General features: G+C 41.2%; 1 protein-coding gene across 1 annotated transcript in view; it reads left to right on the forward strand.

Moving 5' to 3' along the window:
* SMC5 (structural maintenance of chromosomes 5) overlaps positions 1–15,983 on the forward strand; it is an 84,965-nt gene that overhangs the window by 54,393 nt on the left and 14,589 nt on the right. The window contains exons 14-18 of the mRNA XM_056847923.1: positions 1,594–1,767; positions 4,379–4,548; positions 5,663–5,786; positions 9,814–9,936; positions 15,364–15,489. Coding sequence (XP_056703901.1) covers positions 1,594–1,767; positions 4,379–4,548; positions 5,663–5,786; positions 9,814–9,936; positions 15,364–15,489 — 717 coding nt within the window. The remainder of the gene's footprint in view (positions 1–1,593; positions 1,768–4,378; positions 4,549–5,662; positions 5,787–9,813; positions 9,937–15,363; positions 15,490–15,983) is intronic.

Genomic DNA, 15,983 nt, shown 5'->3' on the forward strand with positions numbered 1-15,983 from the left:
ACACCCTGGATCTTTGCAGGGCTATCCACATCTACATCGATAGAACAGAAGAGTGGAAATCTGACTATGTTCATCAACATTTCCAACCCCAACAAGGGATTAAGAATGTTGTCCGCCTCCATAAGCTATACTCTGCGTAGGTGCATCATAGAAGCCTACAAGGCCGCTAAGGTCACTCCTCCAGAAGGTATCACCGCTCACTCCCTACGCAGCTCGGCAACCTCAGCGGCATTCAACCGGCAGGCCCCAGTTGACGAAATTTGTCATGCAGCCACCTGGTCTACTATCAACACATTCATCAAGCACTACAGAATTAACCCTGGTCATCTGCTCAAGCAGCATTTGGGCGCAGGGTCCTACAACATGTGCTGGAAGAGAACTGACCCACCCAGTATGGGAGCTCTAGAAGGTCCCAATCATAAGATGCCCTTGCCTCGGAGGAGAAGGATGCCTTGGTACTCACCGTGAAGGCTCTTTCTCTTCCGAGGCGAAGGGCATCTGGCCCACCCGGCTGAAATATCTACACACCTGCAGACCAGGATGCACCTCTTTCAATTGGACGAAAGACCAAGAAGTTGATGACGCTCACTCTGCCAACACCTTGTTCGCCAACACTCCGTTAGTGCTGATGGACCTGTAGTTCTCAAGTGTCTGCTCGTTTGGTGGTCCAGTTACCATTTAACCCTCCGGGGTCATTTAGGTTCACTGTTCAATGTTTAAACACTCCTGTTTCCTTCCTTACATGTGTACTGTTCTCAGTCTTGTTTAGCAATTCTCTAGGAGCTAGGCAAGCCAGTAACTGAGAATAGTGGTCGGTCTTCCCGCCAAGGAGACAGGAAGTTCTGTTTGGTCCTTCCTCCTGGAAGCAGCGGGAAAACACCCAATCATAAGATGCCCTTCGCCTCGGAAGAGAAAGAGCCTTCACGGTGAGTACCAAGGCATCCTTTTATCAATTTTTCAAATTCACTGTTCTAGTCAGTTATTGTAGTACATATTAGAGTCCATGTCACAAAACTACATGCTCTCCTGGAGTCTTGGAAGGTAGTATACTCGGACTAGCACTCATGATATTCTGAGATGTGAGATTTGAGGTAGAGTATGTTACAATTACCGGATAATTTCTGTCCCATCCCAACATCCCATAAGAATCTGTTAGTTGACTTACAAGCATCATTTTGAAAAAAACAAAACTGTAGTACTGAAAGCTGTCTATCTCAGTATATTAAAACAACAATAGAACATTGTTATAACGATACAAAGAAAAAATGACAGAGATCAGCAACATAAAAAAGACCCTCAAATGAAATGATAATTAGTAGCCTGTTACAGGTCAGTCCATGTTTCCAGCTAACAGCACCTTTGTTTTACCTGGCGTAAGTAGCAATCTTCTCCCTTTCTTGTCCTGAGCTCTTCCTTTAAATTAATGAAGACTTTGCTCTGTAATATGACAAAACAGTTGAAAAAGACACTTAGGAAATCTCATGTGCTAATTCCGCTGTTCCAGGTATACTGATTATTTATTATTTTCCCCCACTTTCAAATCACTTCATTCAATTGTACTTGGGGCCTTTTTTTTTTTTTTTTTTTGCTCAGGTCATAAACGAGACCAAGCTGAGGCAACTCTACACCGCAGAAGAAAGATATGTGGTAAAAAAGTCTTCTTACACAAATCAAACTGTTTCTAGTAACACATCATTAAGGCCAGCCCAGTTTCTGAATGTTGCATTGGACACAGACGAAAGAAGGCAGTTGGAAATTCAACTCCAGGTAAATTGGTTTATGGTGGTCTATGATTTGTAGTAGTCTGTGATTTGAAATTGTGGAAGCTGTTAATCCAGTAAATTCTTTAGTATGAACAATTCTGAGTTACACCTGTTTTCCACTGTAAAACTGTAATTTGAAGTGCACTTGGAACCAAAGTAGACATGATGTCTGGAGACTCATGAATTAATCTTCACTTTTTTCTGTAAATATAACTAGCAGCCACAGGAGGTTAAGTCTTGATTGGAGGGGGGGAGTGAACTGTCCCTCCACCGTGTTATTATCCTAACCCCAGAGAAAGTATTTGCCCATTGGGAGAAATATATATATGTATGGTGCCTGTGTTTTCAAAAATGCTGTAGAACAAATAGCAATTGTAGTGGCGGATTGAGTTCTGGAAAACAGTTAACACCCCCCCCCCATTGCGGTTAGGGGGTGGGTTCTGGCATGCCGGCATCATGCCTTTGCTACTTCTGGTTTTACCATACAGTCTTTGCAAAATGCTTGAGCATCCTGTGTCTCTTACAGTTTAGGCATGACACTGATGTGCCAGACCTTTCTCTCTCCCCCCACCCACCGCCCCCATTTTCTCCCGCTGATGCCTAAGGCACTGGCAAGCTTAGAAAAGAATTGCTGGGAGGCGTCCTGCTATAGCCTGGAAAGCCCTAAATGTGATCTTGATCTGTATCAGGTCCCTCTGACTTTTGTTTATATGGTAGAACCTGTGTGTGTGTGTGTGTGTATCTATTCCTGGTTCTCCTGAACTTCTGTCTAGTTTAGCCCTTCCGTGAAATTAAATTACAGGACGTGAAACGTTGCTTCCACAATAATAGTGCAAAAGTCAAATTACCGTCTTGAACAGTTTTATTAATAGTGCAAATTTTAGTTTTTACTTTCTGTTTTTAAATTGTTGGCTGTGCAAACCCTAAATATACAATTGCTCCTATTTGCATGAAAGAGGATTTCTGCTTGATTGGATCCTTGTGTTATCAGCTTGTGAGAGCCACTACCTCAGCTGGCAGCCTGCTACACAGTGCCCACTGATTTCGTTAAAAAAAAAAAAATTCTGCCATTCAGCCAAAACGGCTTTTAAGGTAGCTGCTAATCATATTAAGAATATAACATTCATTTAAAAACATTAAAATTACTGGTTCAGAATGGCAAAAATAAGTCTGAGTGACATTGTTAGACAGTCAGTTTTCAGTTCACTTTTCATAAGAACATATAAAAGCCATGATGGATCAGACCAAAGCCCATCATGTCCAGTAGTCTGTTCACACAGTGGCCAACCAGGTGCTTATAGGAAGCCCACAAGCAAGACGATTGCAGCAGCATTATCCTGCCTGTGTTCCACAGCACCTAATATAATAGGTATGCTCCTCTGATACTGGAGAGAATAGGCATGCATCATGACTAATACCCATTTTGACTAGTAGCCGTGGATAGCCCTATCCTCCATGAACATGTCCACTCCTGGGGAACATGTCCACTCCATCACCACATCCTGGGGAAGGGAGTTCCACAATTTAACTATGCATTGTGTGAAGAAATACTTCATTTTGTCTGTTTTGAATGTGTCACCCTTCACCATCAGCAGATGACTCTGTTTTCTAGTATTATATGAGAGAGAGAAAAATTCCCCCTGTTCACTCTCTCCACACCATGCATAATTTTATAGACCTCTATCATGTCTCCCCTTTTTATAAGCTAAGCGCTTTAACCGCTCCTCATTGGACAGTTGCTCTAGCTCCCTGATCATTTTGGTTGCTTTTTTCTGCACCTTCTCTAGTTCTGCAATATTCATTTTTAGGTGTGGTGACCAGAACTGTTCACAGTAATCCATTTGTACAAGGACAATACAATAGCAGCAGAATAAATTAAATACTTTATTCTCTAATTTCAGAGACACTAAGTAGAAGGCCTACCATAGATATAAACCTAAAGACTTCTGATTTACTGTTTAGAAATGACTAAAGAGCACAGTGGCTTTTAGACAAATGATATCTGAGCTACTAGAAGGTTAAGACAGCTAAAAGCCCAAAATGATTTAATTTTTTACCAATTAAAGTATTACCTGCTTCTCATCACTGGCATAAGCATTATGTCTGAAGTTGTTAGTAGCCAAAGTGAAACCTTACTCAAAGATCTCAAAGTTTGCCATTTGCATCTTTTTATATTTGCTTTTCAATAAAAAGTCACAATGTTGTAAATAAAAAGCCAAGACAATAACCAGCAAATTAAAATATCTGCTAAAGAAAAAGAAATTTAACCAGCAGAAATGCAGCAAAATAAAAGCAATAAATAATCTCTGAGGGCCTATTGAAAAAGAAGTTTTAGCATGCTTTCCAAAGGGTGACAGAAGAAGCCAAATGAGTCTTGCGTGGAAAGTGAGTGTTCTGTAGTTCTGGGACATCAACAGATGAGGCCTTGCTTTTCTTAGAGGTCAGCGTCACTTTCACATGATAGAAAATGAAGTAGTGCAGATCTTAAGCATTTAGGAGGTTGCACTGATTTAAAGCACTAACAAGCATTTGGAGTATAAACAATTTTTAAAAAGCTTAGTTAAAATGATTGAAAATGATGTGAACAGGGATTTTTAAAATGGCATTTACTTTAGCAAATTAATAGGAAGTTGGAATGTCTGAATTCTCAAATGACTACACTATCGGAGAGACTGAAATCTCTGGAACGCAGAGACAATGAACTTAGACAACAGAAGAAGGAGCTTTTGGGACAAAGAAACAAAAGGAAACAGCTGGAATCAAAAATTAGTATGAAATATGAGAGGTATGCATTTTATATCATCACGTTAGTTACAGTATCACTTTTTAAAATTAGGCAGAGAAACAGGTCTCAGAAGTTTTAGAACTGGTTAATTTCACCTATATACTGTCATTATACCACAAATTAGGGGGGAAATGCTTCAGCCAATAGATTTTGACCATGATAAAAGATTTTGTTAAATCTTCATTATTTGGGGACATCAAGATATATCTGGTCCAATCAAACACCTGCATGTCTGCTATATGATACATAGTGTACAAATAACCTGTAAACACAGAATGTGAACAGACCCATTAATTATTTCATTTACAAAGCTGCTTGAAAATTTTTTAGAGGGATAAGTGAAGAAACATACACGCAGAGATTTAAGTTAATGTGTTTGACTTTAAAACTATTAGACATGCTGTAGAAAATAGCATATGTACTTACTAAACCATATCAGTATTTTAATACACAGAAAAAAACTCAGAGCAAAGTCCATTCACAGCTGAGCTCCTTCAACTTCTGCTGAGTTCAGTGGGGAGGACCGAACATGTGTTTTACAGTGCAATCCTAAACACAGTTAAACCCATCCAAGTCCATTGAGTTCAGTGGACTTAGAAGGATGTAAATCTGTTTAGGACTACACTATAAGTCTTTCCATTGAACCTAGTGGGGCTGAACAATTTTTGACTGGATTCTTAATGTTAATAGAATGTCCTCATGTGTGTAAAAAACCCCCACACTTTTAATATTGAGCCTTATATGGCTAAAAGAGAATTGAATTCATTGGGAAACAGATAATAATTTGGAACAACCTTACAAAGGTTACTCAGGGTGTAACCTGTGTGTACTGTTAGTATCAAACAAGATACAAATAAGTAATCAAATGTTCTAGGACAGATATGTCCTACAGGCATGATTGAAAATGAAGTTTTTGGTAAAAGCAACAAGCTCTGCAGAGTCTTTTCAGTTATTTTAGATGCCTGACACAGTATACTCTGATTTTCTGTACTTTGAAAGGTAGTTATGCTTCCTCCCAGTTGTGAGGAGTATCCATTTTTCTAGCTTCTATAATATTGAATTGGGAATTTCATCATGATCCACATAATTTTCCCCATAAATCTTTCTTACACAGTTTAAGACAACTGGAACAAGATGCCATCAACCTGGAAGAAGAATCTGAACAAGCAAATGTTAAAATAAAAAGAATTAATACCCAGAAAGTAAAACTTGTATCAGAATTTATGCAGCTCATAAAGGTAAACATCAATTTCTTTATGCAATAATCAGTTTTGCGTATAATTTGAGTTAATTCTAATAGTTGAGAATATTGACTGATATTTTCAATATGGCTTGTATCTATTTACTCTGTCCTGAGACCCGGGCACGACAACCTGTCTCAGGACTCTCCACCACCCCTCTGCCCTCCTCAGAGGCAGACTTCGAATGGGGAAACAGCACTCCCGTCGACACCCCTATCTTAGCAGCTGGAGGTTCCCGGGGAGGACAGCCAGGTGGCAGCAACAATCAGGCATGGCAAGCATCCAAGCCACAGAAGCAAGCTCAACCGGCCAGCAGGGCAGTGCGGTGCCTTATGGCCATGTGGAAGAGTGGCTGGGAGGGGCAGGCTGCAAGAGCACACTACCCTGAGGGAGAGCGGCACAGAGAGGCAGCTAAGGGCCGAGCCAGGAAAAGGGCCTTCAGCTGAGAAGCATCAGATGGCCTTTTATACACTCAACACGGGGGGGGGGGGGACAAGGAGGGCAGAGGACATGGGGCGGAGCATCCCCTATATGAGGCCAGCAAGGCTCTAGCCAGGGAGGACAGCCAAGACCTCCCACGCTGAGACGGAAGGACGGTTCATTGGCTGCAGAGACCAGGGGGAAAGTGTTGTTTAACTTCCCCCACCCTGTTCTTTGGCCTCCCTGTGCAACCTTTGCACAGGGGTGTCCTGCCCCCTCCCCTTTGAGATGGAGGAGCGCTTTCAGGGTAACAACTACTACAAAGACGGCTTCATCTAAACAAGGGTCGAGCCCTACTCTAACACCAGCGGAGCCAGTTTGAGCGCCACAAGTGGTGGAGAATATGGGCACTTCTGATCCTGCTATAAGGCGGCGAGGGCCATATCTTCCCACCCGGGTTGGAGAACTGCTTGCACCTTGCTGCGACCAGCCTTGCTGAGACTACCCTCAACCACCTTATCGGAACACGCCCTGGAACCAGAGGAAGTCGATAGCTTCAAGGATGCCATCCAACCTCCTGAAATGGATCTGACTCAGTTTGGCCAATGGTTAGCAGAACACGATGAACGCTTGTTTCGGGACAATGCACGGCAACAGCAGGAAGCTCAAGCATCGCTACTCCGTGAGTTACTCTATGTCTTAGAAGTCAGCAAACCAGCAGACGCTGGGGCAAGTACACAAGGGATCCTAGCAGCCGGAGCCTCCTGCCTACCCCCTGTTCCTCTAATGAAACTAGGCCAAGACGATGAGATCGAAAGCTACCTAGAAGCTTTTGAGAGGACAGCTGAAGCATTGGGTTGGCCCTGGGATCATTGGACACGCCTGCTAGGGCCGTATTTGACCGTCCTGGCCAAGTAGTATTAGAGCAATTAATTGCCATGGTCCCGACCAAAGCCAAAGAGTGGATTACACACAACAAACCGGCCACCCTCATGGAAGACCCCTGGCAAAGACCTTTCCTGGTGACTTTGGCCCTAGGACCCTTTTCCTACAAGGTCCACTGTGGGGATTCCCCGAGCCAGCAGAAACACCTGCATATCAACGATGTGAAGCGATGGCATGTGGGGAGGGCAGACGCTTGTCTCTTGGAGGCTGATCCCCTCGAGTTATCAGAAGGAGAATTACCCTGAACCACCACTTCAAATGTGGGCGGCCAACCAACTTACAATGAGGACCTAACTGAAGAGCAGAAAGAACAGTTGAAGACCCTCCTAGACCAGTTGCTGTAAAACACTACATTTAAATTTAAATATATGTCTCACATGAAACATACCACTACAATAGCTGTCTCTGATCACAAAATGTTTGCTCAAATTGAAGGTACTTACCAATGCTGATCTTTCCCGCCTCCCTTTTCCCCCAGCAGTCCCCGAGACTTCTGAAGCAGCCCTGGACACAACACTGGTGAGGGAGAGCCAGGCAAAATTGTCCCCAACCTGCTCTTGCAGCTGCGGAAGCAATGCTGGTAGAAGAGCAAGATGGAGGCAATGTTGCCCACTTCCCCCTCCTCACTGCAGTACCTGGACCTTTTGTCCAGGTAAGTCCCACAAGTTCCGTCATCAGGGAATGTGTTGGCCTGTAATATGCGAAGTGTCCTCTACATGTGTTGGGTCAGACTGTCTGACCAGGGCAATTATTTGGGACCTTGTGTAACTGGTCCCTGGTGCAGCACTCCATTTAAGGAGAAATGAGATAGAGAATATCAAATAGAAAATATTTTTTCTCCTAACAAGATATAAAGCTTAGAGAAACTGAAATGCAAGAAAAGCAAAAACACAGAACAATGTTGCAATGCAGTAATTGCAAGGCTGTCCTTAGATTTCCCTTTCATCCCAATTTAGGCAACAACTAAGGGAGAAATAGAAAAAATGTGCCTCCAGAACCAAAACCAGCTATGAAGCTGGGGATCCAAACACAGGATAAAGGGCCAAGAGCCAAAAGAAAGGGGGTTAAGTGATTAAGCAAACATGGCAAAGGTCTGGGAAATAAATCAACTGCAACATTGAGGAAGGAAGCTTGGGTGCAGAACCTGCTGGGGGAAACAGAAGAGTAGAAGTTGCCATCAAGTTGCAGCCTACTTATGGCAACCCCTTAAGGTTTTCAAGGCAAGCGACTTACAGAGGTAGTTTGCCATTGCCTTCCTTTGCATAGTGACCCTATAATGCCTTAGTGGTCTCCCATCCACATACTAATCAGGGCCAACCCTGCTTAGCTTCCAAGATCTGATGAGATCAGGCTAGCCTGGGCCATCCAGGTCAAGGCATTGAATTACTAGGGAAGGTTATATTGAGGGTTTTTTGGTGGTCTCAGGTTATTGTCCAGCAAACCTGAGTCAATTACTCATGGCCCTGGGTGTGAGGGACCTGTGGGAGCTGTAGAACAAGGACCTTTAATCAGTGTGAGGTTTGGAGCATTCCAGCAGGTGGGCAACGTCCATGTGAGAGTGTCCAGAGAAATTCCTGCTATTTCAGGTGCACCTACTTTGACATTAAACTGGATATTTTTTTCAGGCCTCTGGCAACTCAGTCTTTTTGTGTTGAGGAAACATAGGGGTTCTTGAGTGTGTGTGTGTGTGGGCTTCTGCTGGGAGAAAGGGCAAGGGGGAGGACAGGAAAGATCTACATCTGTGACCACCCTTGTATCGCGATCCCCCTTACTGGGTACTGAGGGAGAGAGAGCTTGCTTGTTTGTTTGCCCGAATGTTTAGTTGGAGTTTTTAATCTTTCTCCTTAGTCCCCTTATTTCACCTAAGAAGAAATGAGACACCAGAGGCTTTTTCAAGTTAACACACAAATAAGATATTTATTAAACACTGTACAAGGGATGGGTTTGGAGGGGAAACTATGGTTAGGAGAAGCTTAGAACCAGAGCTATTTTATAAGTTTCACTTGAGAGAAGGCATAGATCTTAGATGGCTTAGTTGGTACAGTAATACAATTCTTAGATTTAGTTCACAAAATTCAGTTCAGTTCCCAGAACTTCTTATAGATGTTTCTGTTCAGACTCTGCTGCCTAGCTATCAGGGAAGTTGGTGACCATACAATCTCTCTTCCCCAGAGAAACAAAGACATATGGAGATTTCTCCTCAAATCTCTCTTCCCGTTCTCACTATAGATATACCCCGCTTTTGTGGCAGTAATCCCTAAACACCGCCCTGTATTTGGAAAATCTCCTTCCCAGAGCCTATTCCCTTCCAGTGACCTGAGAAAGAGTCCCTTTTCTCCCAGTCTCTGCCTGTCACTCCACAGGATTTGTTTTACACCAGCTTAGGCAAATCTGAACCCTCAGGTTCTCAGAGTCTACTGATCACGCAGGTTACCAATATCAGAATCAATCCCTTTCTTCAGAACAGAGAGAGTTCCTTAGCTCCGCCCACTCCCTTTCTCTGAGCTTCTCTCAAAGATTAACTCTTTGTCATCACTCTTGGGGTTTGTTGGATTCAATCCTTTGCCTCTGTGATTGTATTAGTTTTAAGAATGGCAAATGCACCCTTCTTCAGCAGCCTCTTCCAGATTATATTTGTCTTTGTGTTTGTGTTCTGCAGAATTGTATGACCCTGAACAAACACAGAACAGATTTAGTTCTACAAAGTACTACAGCTGCTTTCCACAAGAACAGACTCCAGGCTCAATATAAAGCTGCATCAGTACAGCTGAAAGCTGTTGAGGTAAAACTTTCTCTTTTAATCAGGTGAAGGAACTTCAAAGTATATGAAATGTAAGGGAAATATACCGGTCTGCCTTCACAGTCTGAAAAACCATATAAAAAGGCGTAACTCACAATGATCTGGCTGGCCATGACTAGGTCAGTACTTCATATCCTGTTTCTGGAAGCTTGTCTCCCCTGGATTGAGTGGATCCTCTCTGCAGCTTGATGCCCAAATCACATGGTACGATCACTTTTCTAGACTCTATGAGTCTATTTCATCCCCATTTATTAATAAGGGCTTAAAACAGTTCTCAGCTGTAGATCCCTATAGGTTACCTACATGGACCCCAGTAACAGAAACAGAAGTTGGAAAGCTCATATTTTCATTAAAAAGGAACTGCAGCTTTACCACTCTGCACCACGGGGCTCCTCACAAGTGCAATAACACACTGTTTAACTGAAAAGGATCTAAACATCTTTGCCCAAGAAGGCATTTATGCTTCAGGGTACTTCATTTTCCCAGTAATGAAACTGTAATACTCTGTCACTGGAAAAAGCCTTGCACCTATTAATGTTTTTTTGTTTTTGTTTTTAATTTACTTCAGAAGCTGGGCACCTGCTCACTTTAGCATTCTAGTGTCAAAGCACAGACTACTTCCCACCAGTACAAAGCTTTCCCTAGCTGGTGGACCCCGATCTTAGCTAAACTGTTCACCCAGATAAACAATATGGGAGTATTTTCCACTGGATGGAAGACTAGCGTAGACTTGGTTCACAAAAAAGGGGACAAGTCTGATCCCAATAATTATCGCTCAATCAGTCTCCTAGATACAGCATTAAAATATACGGGAAATACCTATTATGGAAACTGGAGGATTAGGTTATAGAGAACCAGATCTTACATACTCACTAAATGGGCTTCAGGAGAGGTCAAGGCACTTTAGATAACTACCAAATACTCCACCAGTTAGCATGCTCAGGTATGAACGGACCAACGGGGGCTTTATATGTGGCCTTTGTTGACTTAGCCACAACCTTTGATTCCATCGACAGAGAAAGACTATGGGGGAAACTGGCAAAGACCAACATTGATAAAAGATTGCCATTTCTTCTCAAGGAGCTCCACTCAGATACATATGCGAAAATTAGAGTGGGCACTTCGGGTACATTAACAAATGAAATTTTTACAGGGAAGGGTGTTAAACAGGGGTGTGTTCTTGTGCTCCCCCCTCTTTAACCTGTATATCAATGACATAGTACCAAAGCTAACATCCTGCTTCTGTCCCTCTGTCTGTAGGCCAACAAGAAATCTAATTTCTGTTGTATGCAGACGACATGGCTCTCTTATCTTTAACCAGAGTTGGTTTAAAAAGGCTCCTTAATAACCTGGGCGAGTATTGTAGCAAAGAAAAACTCACGATCAATTACACGATCAAGAACTATTCATTTCAGTTCCTATGCAAAGTAGCTGTTTGATGTTTCTTGGATTTTATGTAAATAGGAAGGCTGAAAACTTAAGCAAAAACTTAAGCCATTGCTTTGTCAGTGTGCTTTGGAATGATTACTGTTCCTGTGTTACCAAACTCTACTGTTAGTCTTTTAAAATGATTTGTACAAGTTGTGGCAGACAGGCAAATCCAATTCACTCTTTCTGTGGGAGACAAATACCGCATATGTGCCTTCTGTGAGCTTGTCGACACAGGGATTCATTAAGTCAAGTAAAACATTATCTTTTTGGCTTAAAATGTTTTTCTTTGTTAACATGCATGTGCATTTTCTCATGTCACTTGAACATTTACAGATTTTGTTAGTTTATCTAGTTCAGCATGGTATGTTGGGTCGAGAACTCTAGCATTATCTTAAGCAATTTTGGTTGAATTGTTCAATTGCATGGGAAGCAATTGAATTGTTTCCCATGAATGTGAGAGGCAAATGTGTGTTTATGACCCATATGGAACAGTGGGAAGGATTGCTAGACCCATCTGTTCATCAGATAATTGGCACAGTCACCTTTATGTTTGACAACTGTTTTGAGAGAAACTTGTTAATTGTCTTACTTGGATTGATTTTAAAATTTTTGGGTTCATATACTGGTGCACATTTGGGGAGAAAAATCCACTGAGTACTATTCACAATGTACAATATTTATTTTAGAACATGTTTTGAGAACATGACAATCTTGTTTTCTTTCTGTAGGAACTGTTCAGCTGTAATAATTATGAAATATTATTAATGTGCTTGATTTTTAGCTGAGTTCCACAGGGAAGTAGTGTTGCGGTTTGCTAGACTTTCTGCCATCACTCCTCCTAAAGCCAATTGAAAGACTTGGAAAATGAAGAATATAGAATTTTTTTGATACTTTAGAGAATTTCTGTCTATTTATTCGAATGTTTATAGTCTTACCATTTTATAAAAAATATAGTTGTGGTTCATAATAAATAAAAACACACATTTAATAATTCTTAATATATAGAATATTAAAAACATAGAAAATAAAATAACATAAAAACAGGGCCATCTGCTGTTAGAAAGCCTGTAGTGAAAAGGCTAAGCTTAGGTCCTGAGAGGGAGTTCTGAAGTGTAGATCTCCAAGTACAGGCAGATACTTGATGCTTATGGGTGGAGCATGTCAATCCAGAACCACTGAGGGATTTAAAGCCAGCATGGTGTAGTGGTTAAGAGTAGTGGTTTGGAGTGGTGGACTCTGATCTGGAGAACCGGGTTTTATTCTCCACTCCTCCACTTGACCAGCGGATTCTAATCTGGTGAACCGAGTTGGTTTCCCCACTCCTACACACAAAGCAAGCTGGGCGACCTTGGGCTAGTCACAGCTCTGATAGAGCTTTCTCTGCCCCACCTACTTCACAGGGTGTCTGTTGTGGGGAGGGGAGGGGTAGGTGATTGTTAGCCTGTTTGATTCTTCCTTAAGTGGTAGAGAAAGTCGGCACATAAAAACCAACTCTTCTTCTTTAAACTAGGACTTTTAATTGGGCCCAGAAACAAACTGGGAGCCAGTATAGGCGATATAAAGTTGCTGTTCTATATTTATTGTAGAGAGCCCCCACTTAGCATTCTAGGTGCTACATTTTTAACCGGTCAAAATTTGCAAACCATCTTCAAAGGCATCCCCGTGTAGAATATGTTCCGTAGTCCAGGCTGAATGTCAGCAAGGCATTAGTGAATTGATCATGGGTAATTTGCAAGAAAGGAAGTGTGGTAATCCAGTGTTGCAAAACAAGAGGGGAAAGTCTCATTCTTTGGAAGTCCCAACAGGTGCATGTTTCCTTCAAATAAACTTTTCCTCATGTATTCCCCTATTATCTTACTTATTCCGTCTTAAAAAATGAATAGAACAGTCTTGCTTGGTTGAATTTACCCAGTCTTAACAACTGGAACAACTCCTGTGGATTAGTATAAATATATATGAAATGGTTTTGCTTTATTTCATATTGTCTTTCTTCAATACCCTGTATTGTGGTCTGAGAGCAGCACACCAGGGTTGAATTTTTTTGTCTCCCCATAGTTGGGGGTGCCTTTGAGACAGACTCCAATATGATAAAACGTGTCTGTGAAATATAACGCAGATACACAGTACAGGTGTTTTATCTGTAGCTTCTTGCCTTTTTATAAAAAGCAGTTATAATAGTCATTTTCCTTTAAAATAAATTCTTGTTCTATTAAAATTTATATGGGTTTTCAAAATTCATGTTGGGTCGTATAATACTATACAGATTATAAAATTTTGATTTCATTTCCTACGCATGTTAACTAATTTTATAATTTAAAAAAAATTATAAAAGGAGCATCAGTCCTTCATAATGGACTGGGAGTGGATTCTTAACCACCTTAAGTTTAGGTAGCTGTTTAAACTGTACTTTTTTTGTGTGAATTTGTATTATTTTTCACCACTGGAAGGCTCTTAGTTATTCAGTTATAGTGCAGTGAAACTCAGTCAGAATGTTGTACTTAGTGTGCAACACTTATTTCGCATTGAACAAAGATATGCATACGTAGGTCAAAAAGTCTTCAAAATGAACAAAAATGTCAAATGAGTTTAGTATGTCGATGGCATTACGTAAAAATACCTAAAATACATTATGTTGTGATGAGTTTTAATGCAGTAATGCAGCCTATCAGATTTGCCTCTAGCTAGATAAGTTCTTTCACCCTTGGTAGAGAAAGGGATCGGGAATGGGAAAAATAAAAAATCTAAAATTTCTTTACCACTGATAAGGGACAAAAGCTCCCTTCTTGAGAAGCTGTGGTTTTGTCTGATCCTACGTAGATGTTCGAGGCATGGTGAGTTAAATTGGTTTGTGTGCCTGTTTTTCAGATGCTGTGAGAAACTGGCCTTGGCTTTTAAGGTGCTGATCATGTCAATGTTATTAACTCTTTTTAGCATTGTAGCAGAGTAGTCTTCCAGGCCTGGTGCCAGTGGCAAAGAGGGTGCCCCATCCATCTTCCATTGGAAACAACGGAGGAAAATTTGGGGGACCATAAAATTGGACCCCCTGACCCAATCTTCAACAAACTTGGAGGTTCTTGTAAGGAGAAACACCAGCAGCTAAACTGAAAATTTGGTGCCTCTCTCTCAAAAAATAGCTCCCCCCAGAGCCCCACAAAAAAACACTTCAAAGAATGTATTTTTGGTGAAAAAATTTCCCACCTTTGCGAGAATGCTGGGAAAATTTGTCTCAACTTGATTCTGTGGTCTAAAATTGCTTGATTGATTGGAAACTTGGGACTTGGCAACCCGGGCTCCTCTATGAAATTAACAAGCTGTCCTGAGCTGAAGTTTCTTTTATATATGTGAAAAGAGGAGTTTGACAGGGTATCTTTTTTTGTAAGGTCCTTTCAGAGATTACTTTGGCAAGCCATTCTTTTTGGTTCCACAAATCCCATTTATTATTGATCATATTGATACCAAATACGTATGTAACACTTTCAGTATTAATATCCCTGTATTGTGAATGAGTAATTTGCCTAAGGCTATTTAGTAGTTTATGTCAGTGGTGAAACTTGCTTTGGATAACTCCTGGATTAGAGCTCATTCCTTCAACCTCTGTGTACCATCAGTTCTGGTAGAACATAATGGTTAATCTGAAGGATTGAACGTTGTGTGATGGATTGCTACTGTGCTTTTTGTGTGTGTGTAGTTGACCTTTAATGACTGCCTGGGTTATGCTGCACAATTTTGTGACTCACTATGCCAAATGCAGACAACAATCCCTGTGTTGTGGCCTGCTTGATAAAGCCTATATTGTTCTTGTAGCAAAACCAGAAGGCTCACTGAGTCCTCAGAGGGCTACCATATGTGGCAAGTGGCTGTTTGGCCTGGTAGGTCATACTGTAGGTATGAGGTAGACTAAATTTCAATTTTCTATTTGAAATCATTGGTATTTTCATTACAATAATACTGCTTTTTATTTTTTTCCCTCTGTTACAGCAACAGTTTAAGGAGCTGGAAGAAAGGAAACTCAGTCTCCGTGAAAACTGTAAGGGTTTAATGCGTAAAGCTAGGCAGGCTTGTAACCTTGGCCCAGATCAAAAGTTCCCTGAGGACTATTACTATGTAAGTATCACCATGGCAGAATAATGGTATTATCAAAGCCCTGCTCTGTTACGTTTCTTTAGAACTACACTTGACCATTGCCTCTGTTGCTGGCAGAACCTCTGTTGGGTGGAGGAATTCTGCCTTTCTCTGCTTTTCTTAACAGTCTATTTATAGATTTCGGACAAGGCTGCATTCTAATGTACTGCATTCCATTCACTGTCCACTATTATGAAAATACCTCTAAAATTGTAGACATAACCCCACCCCCAAATTATTGGACAGTGTCATGTTATGTACTCTAAAATAGAATTTTCCCTAGCACTTCATAAAAAGAAATTGGCTTATTTATCGTGATCTTCTTGAATATATATATTTTAGGTTTCTTGTCACTTGTATGTTACCAGTGGTACAAGATCTTTTAACAGGCAGTTTAGCTTTTGCACAAAAATATGAATAGTTACTCTTGAGAAAAATAATTACAACTGAAATACGGTGAACATATCTTCTGTTTA

Source organism: Euleptes europaea, chromosome 4 (genome assembly GCF_029931775.1).
Source record: "Euleptes europaea isolate rEulEur1 chromosome 4, rEulEur1.hap1, whole genome shotgun sequence".
NCBI lineage: Eukaryota > Metazoa > Chordata > Lepidosauria > Squamata > Sphaerodactylidae > Euleptes > Euleptes europaea.